General features: G+C 36.6%; 5 protein-coding genes across 10 annotated transcripts in view; 2 read left to right on the top strand and 3 right to left on the bottom strand.

Moving 5' to 3' along the window:
* Positions 194–2,820, bottom strand: LOC105171601 (cytochrome P450 704C1). 2 transcript variants are annotated; one of them, XM_011092764.2, is made up of 7 exons: positions 2,461–2,820; positions 2,114–2,329; positions 1,750–2,040; positions 1,338–1,664; positions 791–994; positions 579–623; positions 194–525 (listed from the first exon to the last, which is right to left on the bottom strand). In XM_011092764.2, the coding sequence occupies exons 1-7, from the start codon at positions 2,770–2,772 to the stop codon at positions 373–375; spliced, it is 1,548 nt and encodes a 515-aa protein (XP_011091066.1). In that variant the 5' UTR covers positions 2,773–2,820; the 3' UTR covers positions 194–372. The 2 variants fall into 2 exon arrangements, with proteins under 2 accessions (XP_011091066.1, XP_020548127.1); XM_020692468.1 differs by having other exon boundaries at positions 1,338–1,658.
* On the bottom strand, positions 5,481–8,083 carry LOC105174253 (cytochrome P450 704C1). Of its 2 annotated transcripts, none has more exons than XM_020696406.1 (6): positions 7,854–8,083; positions 7,152–7,699; positions 6,780–7,064; positions 6,319–6,657; positions 5,928–6,128; positions 5,481–5,818 (listed from the first exon to the last, which is right to left on the bottom strand). In XM_020696406.1, exons 2-6 carry the CDS (start codon positions 7,671–7,673, stop codon positions 5,621–5,623), a joined length of 1,545 nt encoding a protein of 514 aa, XP_020552065.1. In that variant the 5' UTR covers positions 7,674–7,699; positions 7,854–8,083; the 3' UTR covers positions 5,481–5,620. The 2 variants fall into 2 exon arrangements, with proteins under 2 accessions (XP_020552065.1, XP_011094593.1); XM_011096291.2 differs by having other exon boundaries at positions 7,874–8,083.
* Positions 8,679–10,046, bottom strand: LOC105174244 (2-methylene-furan-3-one reductase-like). Its single transcript, XM_011096279.2, has 3 exons — positions 9,714–10,046; positions 9,149–9,635; positions 8,679–9,062 (listed from the first exon to the last, which is right to left on the bottom strand). Exons 1-3 carry the CDS (start codon positions 9,885–9,887, stop codon positions 8,764–8,766), a joined length of 960 nt encoding a protein of 319 aa, XP_011094581.1. The 5' UTR covers positions 9,888–10,046; the 3' UTR covers positions 8,679–8,763.
* LOC105171580 (spastin) lies at positions 10,870–17,517 on the top strand. Of its 2 annotated transcripts, XM_011092755.2 has the most exons (14): positions 10,870–11,030; positions 11,125–11,431; positions 12,115–12,206; positions 12,337–12,356; positions 12,687–12,924; positions 13,026–13,121; positions 13,208–13,323; positions 13,454–13,534; positions 13,962–14,085; positions 14,957–15,006; positions 15,556–15,646; positions 15,749–15,784; positions 16,372–16,469; positions 17,165–17,517. In XM_011092755.2, the coding sequence occupies exons 2-14, from the start codon at positions 11,127–11,129 to the stop codon at positions 17,279–17,281; spliced, it is 1,464 nt and encodes a 487-aa protein (XP_011091057.1). In that variant the 5' UTR covers positions 10,870–11,030; positions 11,125–11,126; the 3' UTR covers positions 17,282–17,517. The 2 variants fall into 2 exon arrangements, with proteins under 2 accessions (XP_011091057.1, XP_011091046.1); XM_011092744.2 differs by having other exon boundaries at positions 10,870–11,431.
* The window catches only part of LOC105171560 (serine/threonine-protein kinase Aurora-3), a 2,493-nt gene continuing 1,585 nt past the window's right edge, over positions 19,151–20,058 (top strand). Inside the window, exons 1-2 of one of the 3 annotated variants that reach the window (XM_011092725.2) lie at positions 19,151–19,642; positions 19,752–19,970. In XM_011092725.2, the coding sequence (XP_011091027.1) occupies positions 19,505–19,642; positions 19,752–19,970 (357 nt within the window). In that variant the 5' untranslated portion in view covers positions 19,151–19,504. Of the gene's footprint in view, positions 19,643–19,727; positions 19,971–20,058 lie in introns of all 3 variants that reach the window. The other 2 variants (XR_002287972.1, XM_011092716.2) reach the window with 2 other exon arrangements.

The following is a 20,058-nucleotide window of genomic DNA, read 5'->3' as shown; positions in this document are numbered from 1 at the left end:
ACACTATATGTAGACAAACGACCATCCAAATAAATTACCGGAGACACTGTTGAGTAATAAAAGTTTCAAAAGAATATTTTTATCAGACAGATTATATAAAGAATTAGGTCCAGTGCCATTTTGTGAATTGTGATTATTGATTTCTATGACCAGTTTTAGAACTATTGCGTAGATGCCTATGTTTTTGTGCTCAGAGAAAACAATGGTTGCCATTGGTTTCATTTTCCTGTCAGGATCTCAGGCTAATAAAACTTAAATATGTGAAACTGGCGCACTATATTATTTAGGAACAAAGGTTACATCATTAGAACAACTATGATAGTGCATGCAGCTTCAGAGTAGAACAGCTGAGACCCCACAGCAATCTAAGTTTCATGCAGTTTTCTCGTCCATTCTGTGAAAGGGGCGGACAATGAGACCACCGTCGATGAGAAGAGTGAGCATTGGTCTGTAGTTTACTGTCTTTCTTTCATCACTTAGTTTCATGGTAAAGAATCTCAGCAGAATGGCTGAGAATATCTTCATCTGCCTGTAAGCAAACTCTTAAATGCCAGAAGATTGCCGAAAAATATCTCCACCTGCCGATAAGCAAACTCTTGCCCCAAACAAAGACGAGGGCCGGCCTGTTCACCGGGATGCTAGTATTTCAGTATACGACAGACCTTCTAACGACTAATTGCATTAGTTAGTGAGATAAACTGAACGCACAGCCTGCTTATGTTCTCCTAAGCTTCTGAAGGCTTAAAGCCTCCTGGAATAATGAGATTATATTTAAATCATTTCTGCTAACCTGGAAAGCTGTAAACTTAAAAGGGCTGGCCTGCTGGAAGCAACCGTTTTTGTCAAGCCATCTCTCTGGTTTGAACTCTTCTGCATCATTACCCCATATGGATTTCATCCTTCCCATTGCATATGGTTGATAAGCCACCATGTCCCCCTTCTTAACACTGAACCCATCCGGCATTATATCATCACACAAACATTGCTTTGCATCCTATTTATGCCATAATGAGAACCATCATCATGATTTGAACTAATAAAACTAAAAGAGTAGCACTTGATAGATCAAGTGAGAATCAATATTTTCATAATGGTCAAGTTTAGGCATCAGAAGGAAGAGCCAATGAGCAAGCACATAATGCTGTGACTTGTCCAATAGCATGTATGGTGACGTGTTCTAATCATCTGTCCTTATGAGAAAAATCAGTAGAGTAAATCTTGAACTCTTAATTTTCCCACATGCAATGGGAAATGAGTCGATCTTCTTCTGGTGTTACCTAAATTTTATCTATACATAAGTCAGATGTAACTAGCACTAGGAAAGAATGTCTTCTTACCACCGCAACTGCTGGATAAATCCTCAGTGTTTCTGTCAATGCTGCATGGAGATAATGCATCTTGCCCAAAGCTTCTTCTGTCACACAGGCTGAAAATTCTGAGATATCTGCTACCTCTTTGCAGCCTGTCGCATCTTTTATCTCTTGCTCCACCTTTTCCTGAACATGAGGATACTTGCAAAGCATGTAAATAAACCAGGAGAGAGTTGTTGCTGTTGTGTCTTTACCAGCAACTATAAAGCTTATTGTTATGTCCCTCAAGTACTTGGGAGTGGCCTCAGTAAGTTGCAAGAATCTTGACAAAATGTCGTCTTTCTTCAGCTGCATCTGCCACACAAATGGATAAGTCTTACCTAGTTCTTGTAGACCAAATGTACTACCCAAAAAAAAAGCACAAATATGATTCACATACAACAGAATCATTTCCTGGCATGTTCATTTGCTGAGTCCTACTATGAATCAGCTTATACACAAATTCATCAACCACTTGAAGGCTTTTCTTCAGTTTTGCTTCTGAACCAACATTTAGAGCTCTCTTTAACTTCCACAGAACATCCACGTATCTCCAAAGTGTCCTCATACTCACGTCGTCTGCAGCAATGCTAAATTTGGCACCTTCTTCATTTGAACCACCCAAGCTGTCAAGCTCAACTCCTAAAGCAACTTCCGAAATAGAATCAAAAGTTGATTTCATGAAAAGATCCTGCATATATAGAGAAACAGTTAGTTCTTTGCTGAAACAACCAGGATTGCTTGGTTGAGGGAGTTTTAAGTACTTGAATATCCACTGGTTGGTTGGAAGTTGCAGCTCCAGACAGAATTTTTGCGAGCCTTACGGCGTTTTTCCTGAAGACGATGCTACTGTAATCCCTCAGAACCCTTGTAGAAAACTCAAGGCTTGACACTTTTCTCTGCTCCCTCCACTTATGGCCATCGATTGCGAAAATTCCTTCACCAAACAAATCCCCCAGAATGCTGCAATTGTAAGGTCCCTGCAGGAGTGATCAAAAGTCACAAACTCTTCAGAATGCTGTATTTCTTGTACAAATTTACCAAGAAAAATGAACTTCCAAGAACCAAGCAATACAAATTTCACCACATGCACACATACAAACATATCTACCTTGCCATAACTTTCGAAATTCGTTTTCAACATGTGCTCAACATTAGCGGGGTCAGATGTATAGACCTCAGTCCGAAAAGGGGCAATCAGTCTGTAAGTCTTGTACTTCCCTGCAAGATCAGCCATATAATCATGCAGCCTATAGAAGTTCAGCAGCTGGTTGAACACGGTACCACCAATGGGATGGTACCTCTTCTTCCCGAGCAGCTTTCTGCTGAGGAATCTAACAATAAGAACAGAGAAGAGAACGTAAAGAAGGGTTGTAGCCACATATGGTGTTGGGCTGAGGAGAAAATCAATGGGGTTTGCCATTGAGCAATGAAGTGAAGTGAAGAATCAATCACAAGATTGTTAATTTGCTGCACCTTGTCTGTCATCTTATATAAAGACAATTCCTGGGAGTTGGGCTCATTCAAAATCAAAAGTAGTTATCCGTCGTAATCCATCATTTATTTATCCTATCAGTACTAGGGAAAGGTTGTCATTGCTCCTTTCCTTTTGTGTGTGGTCTTAACGGCTAATTACAGCGTTATCTCTTAAATTTTGATATATTTATATATAAATTTCCAGCAATTTTTAGAAATTAATATTAGTATTTCCATTCAATAAATAAATTTATACGTTAGTCAGAATTAAAAAAATTTACTGATATAAGCACAAAAAAAAAAAGTTAGACAAATATTTCGTGGTCAAACTATGCTTCTACGTGTTCACATGCTAATGCATGAGTGAAGGTACATATTTAACCTTATAAAGATAGTTCATCATAAAAGATTTGTAACTTATAATAAGTTTATAAGTTAATTTTTGAGTAAATTCTGTAAATTTTACTATCAAATAGATATATTTGTTGGACAAAAAAACTATGTGTAATAACCAAACCTTAGGGGATATATGTAATTATATCAAATCTTATGAAATGATGGTGTAATAACACTCATGTACTAAAAATGCATTATATGTGGATCCTGTCGTTGTATGGTTAATTAGGTTTCTTGATTTTTTAGTTCTGGTCCCACACGTGTAGATTGGATGTATTTTCGAAGGAGTATTTTTGTGTCGTTTATGTATTTGTTCATTTGAATTATTGATCTATTAACTCAATCTGTAGATATGAATGTATTGAATGAAGTAATGAATTGTATATTATCAGAGATAAATACATAAATAAAGGGCTATTGTATGTGTACGAAATCAATTGATGGAGCCTATGAAACTATGGTATTTATGTTTAATGTGCTAGTGAAATTTGGCAAATCTACCGCTTTGTCAGCTTAAAAGACACTTAGGGACGTGCAAAGTTTAGGTGAGTAATAAACAGTGTTGATTTGATTGACCTTTTTAGTGTATATAGGCACAGCTTCCCCTACTCCTATGTCAATTAACTTTCATTTATTGGAGTAGTAGAAACTATTGACTTCATTTGTACTCTATAAATATTTTGCCATTTCACATTCTAATCTCAATCCACTACCCTTAATGACATATCTGAAAACAGAAATATTTGATGACTAAAATATGATTTTTCATTATACTTTAATCCTTCAAATATTTTGTTATTAGGAAAAATATATTTTAGTTATATAATTGAGGGATGGTTGTTTGTTGTAATTGTACGATTATTTACCCAAACTCCAAAAGTTACGAATGAAGAAAAAATTGATGATCCCTGTTAATGGAACTCCGATTATCTACCTTGCCATAATTTTCGAAATTCGTTTTTAACATGTGCTCAACATTGGCAGGGTCAGATGTATAGACCTCACTCCGAAAAGGGGCAATCAGTCTATAAGTCTTATACTTCCCTGCAAGATCAGCCATATAATCATGCACCCTATAGAAGTTCAGCAGCTGGTTGAACACAGTCCCACCAATGGGATGGTACTTCTTCTTCCCCTGCAGTTTTCTGCTGAGCAATTTACCAATAAGAGCAGAAAAGATAATGTAAAGAAGGGTTGTAGCCCCAGATTGTGTTGGGTTGAGGAGAAAATCCATGGGGTTTGCCATTGAGAAATCAACTGAGTGAAGAATCTAGCTCAAGATTGTTATTCAGCTACACCTTAAAGGTCATCTTATATAAAGACAATTACTGTGGTCATCCAAAACTTGTTATCCATTGCAACCCATCCACTTTTTGATCCTATCAGTACAAGGAAAAAGGTTGTCATTGTTCCTCTCCTTCTTGATCCAACATATGTGTAGCTCAGGCAGTTGGGAGTCAGGACACTACTGTTTCGTACTAGGATCTCTTTTTTGGCTAGTATGGAATTATGAATCGAGTGCCAAAATATCATGTCAAGATTATATTAAGCCAACAACATAACCTACATTATGTTGATGTTATCTGATTTACTCATTTCTAAATCCCCATTCGTGTAAGAAAAATGCATTATATGTGGTAAATTGGACAACTAATGATTTCAGATAAAGATCTATTTCTATATGAAATTTAACTACTGAAGTATGTCAGATCTGCAGGTTTGGTCAGCTGCTTAAGAGACTGTTATAGCACATGCAAAATTAGGTGAGTAATAAATATTATTCATTTGATTGACCAAGGTATATATAGGCACAGCTTTTCCCATACTAGTGTGGAAATAACTTTCATTTATCGGAGCAGTGAAGTCGTACCTACATGTTGTCCTCTAATAAAACTTTGCCATTTGACAATTCTAATCTCAATCTACCCCTTCATCCCATGTCTGAAAATATGAATATTTGGTGTAACAACATTCAGATTTTTCATTGTAATTTAATCCTTCAAATATGTTGTTATTAGAAAATATATCTAATTATACAATCGATGGGCAGTTGTCTGTTCTAATTATATGATTATTTACCCCACCTCCATAAGTTATGAATGCAGAAAAAATTCATGATCTCTGGAAAGCATGTGTGATTTTGTTTTTGTTTCAGCCAGCACTATATTCTTGTCAATTCCCAATTTTCGATAATTAGAACGCCTAATGAGATCAATTTAGAGAAAAATTACTAGTAATATGAGTCTACGAAGGGAATAAATGATCACTCACTTGATCGTTTAAGATATCTTCACATATATGATTCAAATACAAGTACATTTGAAGAAACATATCTTTACATATATACTTAAACTGTACATGTGAATGGCTCTGTCTCCACTAGACGAATTCTTTGACATTTAGACTTTGAGCAAGCCTGTTCTTGGAACTGCATGAATGTTGAGGCTCCCACTGATATGAAGTGTAAGCATGGTTCTGTACGTCACATTCTTAGTGTCATCACTTAGTCTGAACCTGAAGAAGTGAACAAGAGATGCTGATACTATCTTCATTTGTCGATACGCAAAGTCTTTTCCCAAACAAATTCGAGGGCCAGCCTGAGGATAATCGAATGCAACCAGAAGTTGTAGGAATTATCATCAGTCGAACAAAAGCATGTAATTCTTGAACAAGCACTGACAGAGTCCATGTAAACGAGCTACTTACATTGAATGCAACAAATTTGAATGGTGATTCAGGTTGAAAGGTCCCGTTCTTGAGCCATCTTTCTGGTTTGAATTCTTCAGCATCGTCGCCCCATATGTAGGCCATCCGGCCCATTGCATAGGCCATGTAGTATACTCCGTCACCCTTTTTCAGTTTGAAGCCGTCAGGAAGAGTGTCATCTGTTTCAGCACATCTTCCATCCTGGAAATTTGATGGACAGCACGTTCAACGTTTACAGTAATGTTAGTTATCTTATAATGCAAAAACATATTTCAACGACATCAACCTAGGTTAATGAATTTGAATATCTTAGATACAATTTTCAAGAACTGAGCATTTGAAACTCATACACGAAACAGTGGTATTAAAACATCGAACATCAAAAGCTTACAACAGGAACTGCAGGGTAGAGCCTCAAAGTTTCGGTCAATGTTGCATGAAGATAATGCATTTCTTCAAGTGCTTCATCAGTTATACTTTCAACAAAATTATCAACACAGTCTTCATTTTGTGGAGAACGGATCACTCTCCCGACTTCTTGTGCAACATTTTCTTGGATCAGCGGATTCTTGCAGAGGGCGTAAATAAACCAAGAAAGTGTGTTCGCAGTGGTGTCTTTCCCAGCAATCATGAAGTTTAGAATAATGTCCCTCAAGTATTGATCCGTCATCGTTCGGGGATCCTTCTTGCTCTCCACCAGAAATCTTGAAAGAATATCCTCTTTGTCATTCTTCAATCAGGGCAACGTTAATGAGTACACCAATATCAGAACTTGCCAAGAGTCAGACATTAATTGTAAGATTCTATATGATTTATGTGTTGTAATGATCAGAAATGGAACTCAGTACTCACACAATGTTGTTCCTTTTCCATTTGTGCTCTCTTGGTTCTGATCACCTTGTCGACAAAATTATGGATGAATTTGATGTTCTTTTTCAGGGTTGCTTCGCCACCTATGTTGAGATAGCGCTTCAGCTTCCAAAAAGGATCAGCATAACGCCAGTATACTAATGCGTTAGAATCATCAAAGGCTTTAATAAATTCGTTCCCCTCTGCATTTGACCCTTCCAGGCAATTTAACTCAACCCCGAAACCAACTTTGAATATCGAATCCAGGGTGCATCTCATTAACAGAGCCTGAAAATATGTTACTAAGTAAGGTAAAAAAATTCACGAAACTGGATAGAAAGTTCTTGATTTATGCTTACACTAGTGATCAGCTACCTGTATATCAAAAACCTGGTTATTCTTGGAAAGTTCATAAATTGTTCCGACCAATTTTGCTGCGTTTTTCCTGAACACCGAGCAGCTGAAGTCTCTCAACACCCTCGTCGAGAACTCAAAGCTTGCCAGCTTCCTCTGCTGCCTCCACTTTTCACCATCCACGATGAAAATCCCTTGGCCAAACAAGTCAGTCAGTATGTCTTGATTATAATGGCCCTTGCTGTAATTACTGAAGTTTGTTTTCAGTATATGTTCAATGTTTCTCGGTTCAGTCGTGTATATCTCGCTTTGATCTGGAGTGAGAAGCCTGGAAGTTTTATGTCTTTTCGCCATTTCTGTCTGGTAGTCATAGAGTCTGTTGAAGTAGAAGAGCTGATCGAAAACGGTTCCCACGACCGGAGGGTAGCTCAGATTCCTGATGGATTTCCCTATGAATATTCTGAGTACTGAGGCTGAAAAGAGTATGAGAAGAAGTACAAGTGCTATTGTTATAATGCAAAAGACGGCATAAAGGATATCCATCTCTCCAGAAGTTTAGCAGTGGAAACCTGGAAAAAAGGCCTTCATCAAATTTTACAGTCTCCTTCATTCAAATGTTATTTCTGCCTAAAAAACAATGTCCACACAGTAATCTTCACAGAGACACAGCAAGTGGAGACAAATAGTAGTTCAAATCGATGAAACTGAAACTGCAGAAATTACCAAATGGCAAGCTGACAAACCTCTTCCCACGTTGTCTTATGGACAAAGACTCTTGGTGTCAGAATATCCTAAAATACAATTGCTTGTCTTTTCATGATCATCGGTAGACAAAACTTATCCAGGAGCAAAGGATGACCCGTGATTTGATGTTTTCTTATGATATCAGCTAACCAAACATCAGTTTCTGGGACAATAATTTCAGTAGGCTGGAGTTTTAAAGACTGCAGAAATGGCTGGATTGTGTTATTTTGGTATACTATGCAATCACAGGTTTTATGTATATGAATATTTCATGAACTTTCAGCTTGTATATTTTATTGCAATTTGATTGATAAACTAATCACATACTGATAAGCTACAGCAAGCTCATATCATACTTGCACTATATTACTATATTTTTATGGTGAAAATTTCCTGTTTCTCCTGAGGGACAATCAACGGCACTAAGTAGGTCAACAACATGCTCGTTTGATGAGAACCATCGAAATCCAAGGACAGTATTTCTATTTGCTTGAGATAAAATTGCCAGCATGATTTGATCAGCAGATGAGATTGTGCTTGCATTACTTTAATGGCTTTAAAGTCTTACTCATTATCATGTTTAAAGAAAAGTTATCTATAGTTAATCTCAAAGAACCTTCTATGTTAAAAAAATCAAGCTAGTTCGCCTGAATTTCCAAGATACATTGGATTCTGAGTCAGATCAAAGTATATTCATATTAAGGATAGAGCACCTTGTCTTTGTTAAAGATTCATTATATTGTTATAACCTAAACAAGAACTTGTTCTAGTTCTTTCTGTCTAGATTTTCTTGAACATGCAATCTCAGTTTGCAAGTGAAACCATCGAATGGTATTATTTGAACCAAACGAGTAAAGATCACAGTTGACTGCTGTTTTAGGTTAATTCACTAGGTGCAGAAAGCAAGATCATGGGAGGAGGAAACAACTGGAGAGATGACAACTTTTCCCCTGGCTCTTCCCGTTTCTAGATGTTTAAAAGCCTCAATAACATTACTGAATGGAAATGGGCTGGTGGGATCAATCACTGCTTTCAGTCTTCCGCTCTCCAAATATGGCCTAAGTTCCTCCAAAATCTTCCCAGAAACCGTCAGACTTGTATGCTGAGCTCTAGGATTTGACGGAGGCCATGTTATGTCAATAACTGGGGCGTCTTCCTTAGCCACCACATAAGATTTTCTTGAGTCGCCTGAAAAAATTTGATCCCAAAAAGGCATATATGTTGGAAAAATCAGGTTTTCTAAGTTTGTTATGCTCAAGAATGAAAAAGGTTACCAATTGTGTCGAAAACAAAATCGTATTTTTCCTCGACTTCCATGTATCTAGTCTTGGTGTAATCCACCACTTTGTCGGCCCCCAAGCCCTTCAAGAAATCCACCTTTCCGGTACTGGTCGTGGCAGTTACCACAGAAGCTTTGTAAAACTGCTTGGCCAGCTGAAGAGCTGAAGTCCCCACGCCACCAGCGCCACCAACTATGAAAACTGACTGCCCCTCCTTGAAACCAGCAGTCTTGAAGCCTTCAACTGCTGTTTGAACCGCCACAGGCAAGCTGGCTGCCTCCTCAAATGACACGTTCTTCGGCTTAACAGCCACCAACTCCTCCTCCAGGACGACAAACTCCGCCAGGGATCCAAGCTGCTTCAGCTTCCCTTCTGCCTTGAAATTCTGTATATTCCCATAAACCTCATCACCAACATCAAATCTCAAAGCACCATCTCCCTTTGCCACCACCACCCCAGCCATGTCGCAGCCAGGAACAACCTGTGAAACGGCTAATCAACATCGGATATTCTGAGCTACTAAGGATGATCATTATTCATTTATGGCAAACCAACTTACTGGAAGATCTACAGGGCCCAATGGATTCTGACGCAACTTGAAATCAATAGGATTCAAGGCTGCAGCATGGACTTGGACTAGCAGTTGATCAGCCTGTGGATACGGAATCGGTACATCCCCTTGTTGCAGGACTTCTTTGGGGCCATGCTCTTCATAGAACCAAGCCTTTTGCATCTCGCAAATGAGTTTTTGCTATCTTCTCTTTTGATACAAACACAGTTACATATGTGGGAATCATTGAGGTAGGAGGAAGGTTTTTTATAGTAACTAAGAAAAAACAAGAATTAGCTAACGTGAAGTAAGTTTGAACTAGTTCTGAGACATTACAGCTTTCTGTCTTCATATGCCGCAGTTTGTTCTGATTACTTTTGGTTGTTACTACTGTTGTTCTTTTCATAATAAATTACAGTGACTTCATTTTTTTTGGTACTTGATCTTCTAATTCTGGAAATGCTTTGTGTACACTGGAAACGAATCGAGCTGTTGGATTCTACCACTTGAAGTTGATCGTAAAAAACTCGTTTCACAATTATCTTAAGTTTGGTTGAACGAGATATTAGAGCTTGGCCTTCAAAAGTCTCAATCCCCTTTGGAGATCTAATAATGTTAATATTCGTCTATTGTAACCGAATGAGGAGTATGTACGATTCATAAGTTTCAAAACTTACTCTTATTATAGGTGCACTTTTCCAAAACAATATGATGTGATTACGAAAATTAAAATGGATAATATCTCATACTACGAACGGTATATTTTGTTGCCTATGTAAATCATTTATTTTCTTCACTAATTAGTAATTCTCTCTTTTTTTTTTTTTTTGAAGGGTACACTAATTAGTACTTTAAAATTAGCAAAGTTATTTACGAAATATGTGTATATATCACGTAAACCATACCTTAGCTCCAAATATTATTACGTTAATTTATGAATTTAATATATGCGAAAATCAATTTTATTGAACAATAACAATCGTAAAATGATTATTGAAATAAATAATAAGACGGTCAAAATTTAAAAACATAAAACAGATAAATATAAGAATTAATTAAATAATAAGTGCGATATTTTAATTTCACAATATAATGAATAGCAAAATTTTATTTATCAAAACAAACACACATATCTAATCATATTTCAATGCTTAACTTCAGTACTAGGCTGGAATTTGGATCCTTCCGAGGGGAAACCAAAAGTCTTTTGCCGTACGGTATTACAGCACTCGCGCGTGATTTCTGCGCCATATTGAGAAGTCAATTGGCGAGGGCGTGGAATTTCAACTTTCTTGCAGTGTTTCTTCAAAAAACGAAATGCAAAAGGTACTGCTAAATTGGTGAAAATTGTGCGCCTCTTTCTCAAATTTCACGCGGAAAACCCAAAATTCGGTTAATCTAACGGGTTAACACCTTCCAGAAATGAGCTTTCTCAAAGAGATCATCGAAAACTTTGGCTCGATTTTCTCCGATTCGGTACAGTCGCAGCAAAACCCTAGCTCCGCTGGCGATCCGTCCATGGATGGAGACGGCGGCGTTTCGACGGGGAACGAACGGACTGCGTATAAGCTGAAAGGTTACTTCGATTTGGCCAAGGAGGAGATTGCTAAGGCCGTTCGAGCCGAAGAGTGGGGGATACCTGACGACGCAGTTTTTCATTACCAGAATGCACAGAGGATACTTAGTGAGGCGATATCCACTCCGGTTCCTTCTTACATCTCCTCTAGGTACTAGAAATATCGTTTTATGTTTCGTATTCATTTAATTAGAGGTTCATGGCCTTGATATACGATTGTGCAACTTTTAACTTTAATTTGCACGTGGATGAAATATGAACGGGCTATCTGTGCCATTGATTTACTGGTGTTCAGACTTGTTGTTTTGCTGGCAAATGAATTCGAGCCTGTATGCATCATCATCTTTGGCCAGTGGTTGATATATTTTAAGAATATCTCGATGGTTTTAACCATTTTGAGCTCTGCTGTTAATTGTTTGTTACTTGACGTGTGTATAATGCATCAAGGTAAATTGCATTCTTAAAAAAAGAGGCACTAGGCTAGTGCAATTTTGGAGGAATTATTCTGGTATTACACTAAATTGCTGATTTCCTATGATCAAATGGGAGACCCGAAAATCTCTTAATAAGTTCGATACTGGAATATTCATTGACCAATTAGGTCATGGGTTGAGGTTTCTTTGTAGTAGGAGTTAGCAGTTTCATGAAGCTTGTTTGCAGCCTACTAATCTTACATAAGTCTGGTTCTTAAGATGAGTGCGAGGATATTTTGTGTTTGGTCTCCACATTGGATTGCTTGGCAGTTGTAATTGCTGATTCTCTAACATGTTTGTGTATTTGAACTCACTTAGTTCTTTGTGGTTCTTTGCTTTCAATTTCCTAAATCTTCAACAGTGAACTGGAGAAGGTCAAATCTTATCGTCTAAAGATATCAAACTGGCAGGGTCAAGTAGCAGGGAGATTACAAGCTTTAGCTCGAAGAACAGGTTGCTATTCTCTTGCATCTTTGCCACTGCTTCGGCACTGCTTCCTTAAAATTTTGAAGTAATCACTGTTGATGGGAAAAACTTACTTTTTCACTTTTGGTTCTCTGCCTTGCCTTCTCCATTGTGTCAGGTGGATCATCAGAAATCAAGGTATGGACTGCTCTAATTAACGTGTAAGTTTTGATCTTTGAATTGTTTTTGCCTGATTTGACATATGTGCATATGCCCTTCAGGCAACTATATATAAGCTGTTGGTAAACTCCTATTATGGTGGTTTAGATAACTATTCATGATGTTACTGCGTAAAGCAGGAAAGTAGGAAACCTTTCATCAAATTGAGCAGGGTGATCTATGCATCAAATTGGGAGGAAGAAGTGACCTTAACCATTTTTACTAGAATGACAGAATGTGAATGAATATGTGGTGGAATCAACACCAGTTTGACCTAATTTTTTTTGCCTTCTATATATACTTTCTTAGAGCACCTCGCCTAAGTTGCAAACTGGGGCAATTTCATCTACAGCTTCCCCGAGAAAAGTGGCAGTACAAAAGCCTTCTGGCAATGTCAGAGGTGCTTCTGCTGTAAGGAATCAGGCTAATAATGCAACGACCCGAAGACCTGTACAGGAATCTGGCAGTGGTTATGATGCTAAACTGGTGGAAATGATAAATTCTGTGATTGTCGACCATAGCCCTTCAGTTAAATGGGAAGACATTGGTTAGGGGCTGTCATCTCTCCATTAGAGTATTCTTTCCTTTTTCTTTTTTTGGTTTCTTTTGTGGTTAAGTTGTTATCTCAATATGAATATGCCTTCACAGCGGGGCTTGAGATGGCAAAACAAGCACTGATGGAAATGGTCATCCTGCCAACTAAAAGAAGAGATCTTTTTACTGGACTCCGGAAGCCAGCCAAGGGTAATATTAGGAAATGAACTACTACACCCCGAATTTGGCCGTCTGAGTTAATATCTTTTACCAAAAGGGAGTTAGTATCTTTGCAGGTTTACTTCTCTTTGGACCACCTGGCACTGGGAAGACCCTGCTTGCTAAAGCAGTTGCTTCAGAGTCCGATGCTACTTTTTTTAATGTTTCTGCTTCTTCCCTGACATCAAAGTGGGTGTGTCTTGTGTCTCTTCCCCCCACCACCCCACCCCAACCACAACACACAAGTTATTAAGTTTGTGTCTAAGCCCTGTTCTTTTTAATATAATGTCTGAAGTCCTTATACACTATGTTTACAATGTCAGGTGGGGGAGGGCGAAAAGCTTGTTCGCACTCTTTTTCAGGTTGCCATTTCCAGGCAGCCATCAGTAATATTCATTGATGAGGTATTCAGCTCTTCAGCCTGTTCATCACTCGGTTCATTGATGTTACTTATTGTTCTTATGTTGTTTCCTGGTTTGGTTCACTCTCCTGCCTGTTCACACTGGGCTCATCGATGTTACTTATTGCTCTTATGTGGTTTCCTGGTTTGGTTCCTACAATGTGATTATAGACTTCCCATTTAACTGGATACTGAAAATAGGTGGCACTTTTTATTGAGAAAATGATTGCTTCAACTCTTCCCCACCCACCACACAGTAACACACACAAAAAAAACTTAGAGTTGTTGTCTTGATTGCGTTATGGTTATATTTAGTTAACCTTTTGACAACACCCATATTGTCTAAATGCCAATGCTTTGTCTTGCCATGAGTAGGATCTAGCAATAACTGAATTGGTGCTTATACAACAATTTTTAATTTTGTTTTACAGATAGATAGTATCATGTCAACAAGAACGGAGAATGAGAATGAAGCAAGTAGAAGGCTGAAGTCAGAGTTTCTAGTTCAGTTCGATGGGGTGACATCAAGTTCTGGTGATTTAGTTACTGTCATTGGTAAGTTTTACAATCCAAGTGCTGATTTTGTTTGATTTTGCATTTGATTTTAACTTGCTTTGAAATCTCGCTTAGGGCTTGATTGCCTCTTGGTGTAATCCTGGGTGTCATGTATTTGTATATTTGTCATGGTTTTACCTTCCTCTCCAAGAAACTGTACAGTATACACACCCTCAACAATGCCACATCGTTGAAAAATTTAAATATCTAGCTGGCATTCTTCAACTCTTAACTATACCTTTTGTGCTCATCTGGAAATTTTCATGTTTCGACTAGGAAGGGAATACAAGCACTAAAGTGCTGGTGTTTCTTTTTCTCCTTATTGATCAAGATCTTAGGATATTGTATATCTTGGGTGTGGGCTTTTAGGTATGGTGAACTGAAGTCAGGTGAGGAACTGTATTGAACTTGACTAGGGAGGAACAGTAGGTTCCCTGCAGTTTTTCCTTTTCTCTTCTTCTGAGGTTTATGAGACCATATCAAGGGGTAGCATGGTTGAAGCATAGACTGGTGCAATTGGCTGTTGCCAAACAATATAAAGCTCTTGGTTCAAATTCAGACTATATTTCCAAATGACCCTGGATGTCACGGCATTAGATAAATGAGTGCCTGATATAGCATGCATGGAGGATAGCTATTGGCTTGTTTGATATGAAAACTTAACCTCATCGCTCTTTTTCTATGTCTGCCCAAATCAAACTCATGTTCAGCTTTCAGGATTAGAAATTTGTGCAATTTATGCTAAATGGCTTGGGTTAATGTGCTCAAATAATGTAAAAGAACTGACATAGATATATGCTACTTATAGACAGTCAGAATGACGGAGATTATATGTTATTCTATTCTTACAAATGTTCTTATGCTATTCCAGGTGCAACCAATAAACCCCAAGAGTTGGACGATGCAGTTCTTAGAAGATTGGTTAGCATGAATTTATTACCTTACTGCCTATGGCATCATTGTAACTGAAGGATTTTCTTTTTTTTTGTACCGAATTATCTTTTATGATTTTTTATCTCTCTTTCAAAAATTTTCTAGCATCAGTTTTTTTCTTTTTCCTAGGAACAGGTTAAGTTTATGCAGATGTTTCAGAAAGCTAATTGCATTTGCATCCTATTAGTCTTGAATGAATTGGGGCCAAGTCTGATGCTAATTAGCCACATTTATTTTTCATATGAGGGTAATCTTGTTCTGGATGCCTGAATTAGTCCCATCTCTGCTGTAGGGTCCATGAATGAACTCAGGTTTTCTTGAGTAGGCTATGTCTATAGTGACAAGTTTGTATACCTTGCTTTCTCTGTTTAATGACATCACATATAGTTACTTTTACAATATGGAATGTTCATTTGAAACTGGAAAGATTCCTGGAAAGTGTACTGAGCAGAACATACAAAACTCGTCTTGTAAGCTTAATATATAGCTGGCATGGCTTCAAGTGACATCTTCATTTATTTTCAAACCTTGGGCCAGGTTAAGAGAATATACATACCTTTGCCAGATCGAAATGCCAGAAGACTTCTTTTGAAACATAAGCTCAAGGGCCATGCATTTGCTTTGCCAGGTGAGAGCATGATTTTAGCTCCATGGATCCATTGTTATGCCTTGTGCTCTTCTGGAGAAATAATTCAATCATTTCACATTGTTTCTTTTTACTTGGAAACAGATAGAGACTTAGAGAGGCTTGTTGCAGAAACAGATGGTAAGCAAAATTCTCCAGTATTTGTTGCACGCTTGATGCATGAGTTTCAGTTTCAGAAATGACAAACAAGCGGTTTATATTTTCAATTTATTCCTACACAATACTGTCGGTCATTTGTATTTTATTTCAATGTGTGAAATAAACAAGTGATTAGCAATGTCTTAAAAAGTAACAAGGAGAAATCATTAAAATTAAAGAAATAGATTTGGGAGAAGAAATTACCCAACCAATGCAAAATTATAAATGGTCATCAACTAATTCACACCAAAGAGACCGGAACAGCATTCTAGGGTTTCTCTAGTGTATGTATTAACATAAGGCTTTTGGCACCCAATTGTGACTGTTTAACAGTTGTGTCTTGGGTGAGAAAGAAAAAAATAGGGCTTTTACAGGATAATCTTGAGTAGAAAGACATCTGAGGAAATGTGATGACCAACGACTATCATATAATGCCCTGGGTAGAAAAAATTATACCTTCAGGACATATGAGAAACTTGCACTCCGAAACATTTGCGCGTATTGTTTCAGAGCAATATTTGATCAACAGTTCTTTTGCTTATCTAAAATTCATGATAATGTTGTTGTAGGATATTCTGGAAGTGACCTACAAGCATTGTGTGAGGAAGCTGCAATGATGCCAATCAGAGAGCTGGGTTCGAACATTCTAACTGTTCAGGCCAATCAGGTCAGCCAGCCATATTACAATCTTCCACTTGGCATCTACTAATCCTTCCCTCTGGGTCATTTACCAGAACAAGACAAATCGGGGACCAAGTGTGCCGATAGAGCTAAACTTGCTAGTTTCTTCTTGCTTGCTGTAAAATCTTGCTGTTCCTCATTACATTCCTCTTTCTGTGAAATTGAATAAAGGGGAAAGGAGGCTGAAGTTAAATTTGTGAATTTAGAAAGCTCAACTGAGCTATAGCTCTCAAATTTCCCTTTTTTCCTTAATACTTGTTAGACCCGGTTATAGTATGATAACATAGAGCTTGTTCCATGTCCATGATCCACACGAGTGTTCTATCAGGAGTTAACCATATTTGATGTTTGTAGCTAGTGATGCAAAAGTCAACTTTGTAATGAGAAATGTGAATGATAAGAAAGTTGGGAGCCTGATCTATACCACCTGAAGATTTAATGAAGGCCATGGCTTGACGTTATTCTTTGATGCTCCCTTCTATGTGCATTATTAGCCGTTGCTCTGCAGAAGGCATCAACCTTCTCATTCATTTTTTCTAACCAGTTAGCGTTTGAGATTAGTAGTAGTTGTTTTATCTAATTCAAGGCAGATTTAATTTGATGTGCATAAACCGGCATCTGAAAGCGTTTCAGTTCTTTTCCAATGTAGGTTCCTAACCAAAATGTGTACTCTATGTGCAGGTTAGGGGATTAAGATATGGAGATTTTCAAAAGGCAATGACTGTTATTAGACCTAGCTTACAGAAAAACAAGTGGGAAGAGCTCGAAAGGTGGAATCGTGAGTTCGGCTCTAACTAGTTTAACATCGGCCAAAGTTTCTCTTTCATTCACAACATCATTTGAGGTATATGGCTTGAGAAAATATAATTATTGATAAGGTAAACTACAACGATCTCCCTTAAGTTTTGGCGTAATTACGAATATCCCTTGTTATTTGAAAATTTATTATTACTCTCCTGATTTGATGAAATTAATTAATCATTTGATGGAGTTATAAAATTGTCAACTTTGCTCTTATTGTATTTTTTTTTTTGTTTTTTTTTAAAAAAAGAAAGACTTGTAAAAAAATTGAAGGGGATGGATCAAAAGTTTTAAAATTTATAAAAAAAATTATCCACTTAGTTCATAAAAAAATAATAAATAAAATTATAATTTTTAACGTTCAAGGACATTTCAATTAGTTCATTATAAAAATGGATGAAAATATAACGGGTTGATCTAATTGTTAGATGAACGTTAAAATTAGGGAGGTATTGATAATTTTTAAATAATGATGGGGTATTCGTAATTATACCAAACTTCAATGGAGGTTGAATAATTTACCTTTATTGATAACATGTAAAAAATAAATAAAAATGAGAATTGTAGTTTATCTCACATATAGTTTACTGGCAATTTATTTACCCATTTGTGATCATCTGTCACGATATTGATGATTCATATGCCTTCTACTGGCCTACTGGGTCATGGCAGTGTTTATAGCAGAACTTTCATTTCTGAACTGAAAAAAGTATAGGTACCAAGGCAACGAGAAAAAAAAATGTATTCGAGTTTGCAACTGTTATGTAATCTCCTTTTTTCTCTTTTCTAATTGAATCGAGGTGTTGCTAAATTTTTAAATTACTCTTGGGATAAGAATTTCAGGCTTTCGACGATAAGCCAACTGGTTATCTTTCAGTGCGGCCACGGGAATGAGAACAGAATTGAGTAATTATAAGTCAGTGTTAATTCATTTTACATTCTTTTAAACATTATGAAGGACTCGAATTCTTTAATAAACTTATAAAAGTTGAAGCCACTTTTTTATTTTTAATTTTTACAATTTCAGGCGACGGGTCATTCTCCTCTGCTTTAACTGTGAAATGAGCACATATGAAGAAATTCCTTATATATTAGCTGTGCCATCTATTATTGATTGCATGTTGGATTTGTGCTTAAAATTTTAGTATATATGGAATTAGATCTTCTTCTTCTTTTTTTTCTTTTTTTTTTCTGTTTTAGTATTTAAGAAAAAAAAAAGATAATTTCATTCACACCCCCTCACCTATTTCTTTTTACATAAACCACCTTACCTTTCTAAAAATTACAAAAATCACACCTGCCAACTTTTAAAATTTCAAAATACCTTTGTATTGATCTGGTCAAACTTTAATATAATTTTTTAAGAACATAAGTGCTCTGAAGGTGTTTCTGTAATTACCAAAAGGTAGAAGGGGTGTCAAAATAATGTATACAGGAATGAGTAATATGATCTCATAGATATTTTGTTTTTTATATTAATTTCTTATTTTAAATTAAATTATTTTATTATCTTTTTTCTGATTAAATTTTTATATAAAATTATACTTTTAATTATTAAATTATTTAATTAATATATTAATAAAATTAATTATTAGATTAAGATTTTACATTAAAAAAAATTGTCACATTTTTATAATTTTTTAAAATATTATTAAAAGATTATTTATATTCTTTATTTTTTATAATTAAATTTTACTAAAATTAATAAATAATAATATAAAATAATTTCTGCGGTTTATATAAATCTATTAGAATTAGTAAAATAGATTATTTATTTAAAAAATATTTAAATTATTAAATTATTTTTTAAAAAAAATATCCCTTTTCGCAATCCTCGCTATAGTTCGTCGTAAAAAAATAATAAGTAGAAAAAGGTAATGCAACTCAGTTAAAACAGAAAAAAAAATATATAAATGAAAAACAAAATAAGTAGAAAAAACTATCTTGAATTCTTTTTATTAAATATGATTAATTTTAGGTAATATTATTTATTAAGATCGTAGCATGAACCGAGGATTTTCTGGTAAAATAAAATAAAAAAATTCGTTCAGACACCATATTATATAAGCCTGCCCAAACGAAGTCCGGGTTCCAGACCCGAACCCGATGATGTGATTGAACATCTACTACTCACAAATTTAAATATCCTCATTTCCCCCCAGTTCCCCCTTCCCAAATCCGACCAATCCCTAATTCCCCAAATTCCATCCCATTAGATCAATGACCGCTCACCCACCCAAACCCACGAAACAATCCCTCAGATCCTCTAAAAGGCAATGGTCAATCTCCGATTTCGACATCGGCAAACCCCTCGGCAAAGGGAAATTCGGCCGAGTCTATCTCGCCCGCGAAATCAAGGTAAACCACATAAATATACTTTCAAGCCAAACTTTAGAAACAATTCGTAAATTCTGCGTAAAAATTTGTTTGTCTTTTTTGGTAGAGTAATTATATAATAGCGTTGAAGGTGATATTCAAGGAGCAAATAGAGAAGTACAGACTGCACCACCAGTTGCGGAGGGAAATGGAGATCCAAACGGGCCTCAGACACCCGAATGTTTTGAGGCTCTATGGATGGTTTCATGACGCTGAGCGGATATTCTTGATCTTGGAGTACGCTCATGGCGGTGAGCTCTACAGACAACTCCGTAAATTGGGACACCTCTCCGAAAGACAAGCAGCCACAGTAAAACCCGTCATTCTCTTTATTTGTATCTCCTATGCAGGCTGGTTGAACTGTTTTTATCCATTTTATGTGTGCTTGCGCGTCTGTT

Source organism: Sesamum indicum, linkage group LG1, assembly GCF_000512975.1.
Source record: "Sesamum indicum cultivar Zhongzhi No. 13 linkage group LG1, S_indicum_v1.0, whole genome shotgun sequence".
Lineage (NCBI taxonomy): Eukaryota > Viridiplantae > Streptophyta > Magnoliopsida > Lamiales > Pedaliaceae > Sesamum > Sesamum indicum.
Note: the sequence above shows the minus strand (reverse complement) of the source record. Positions and strands in the feature narration are given on the sequence as shown.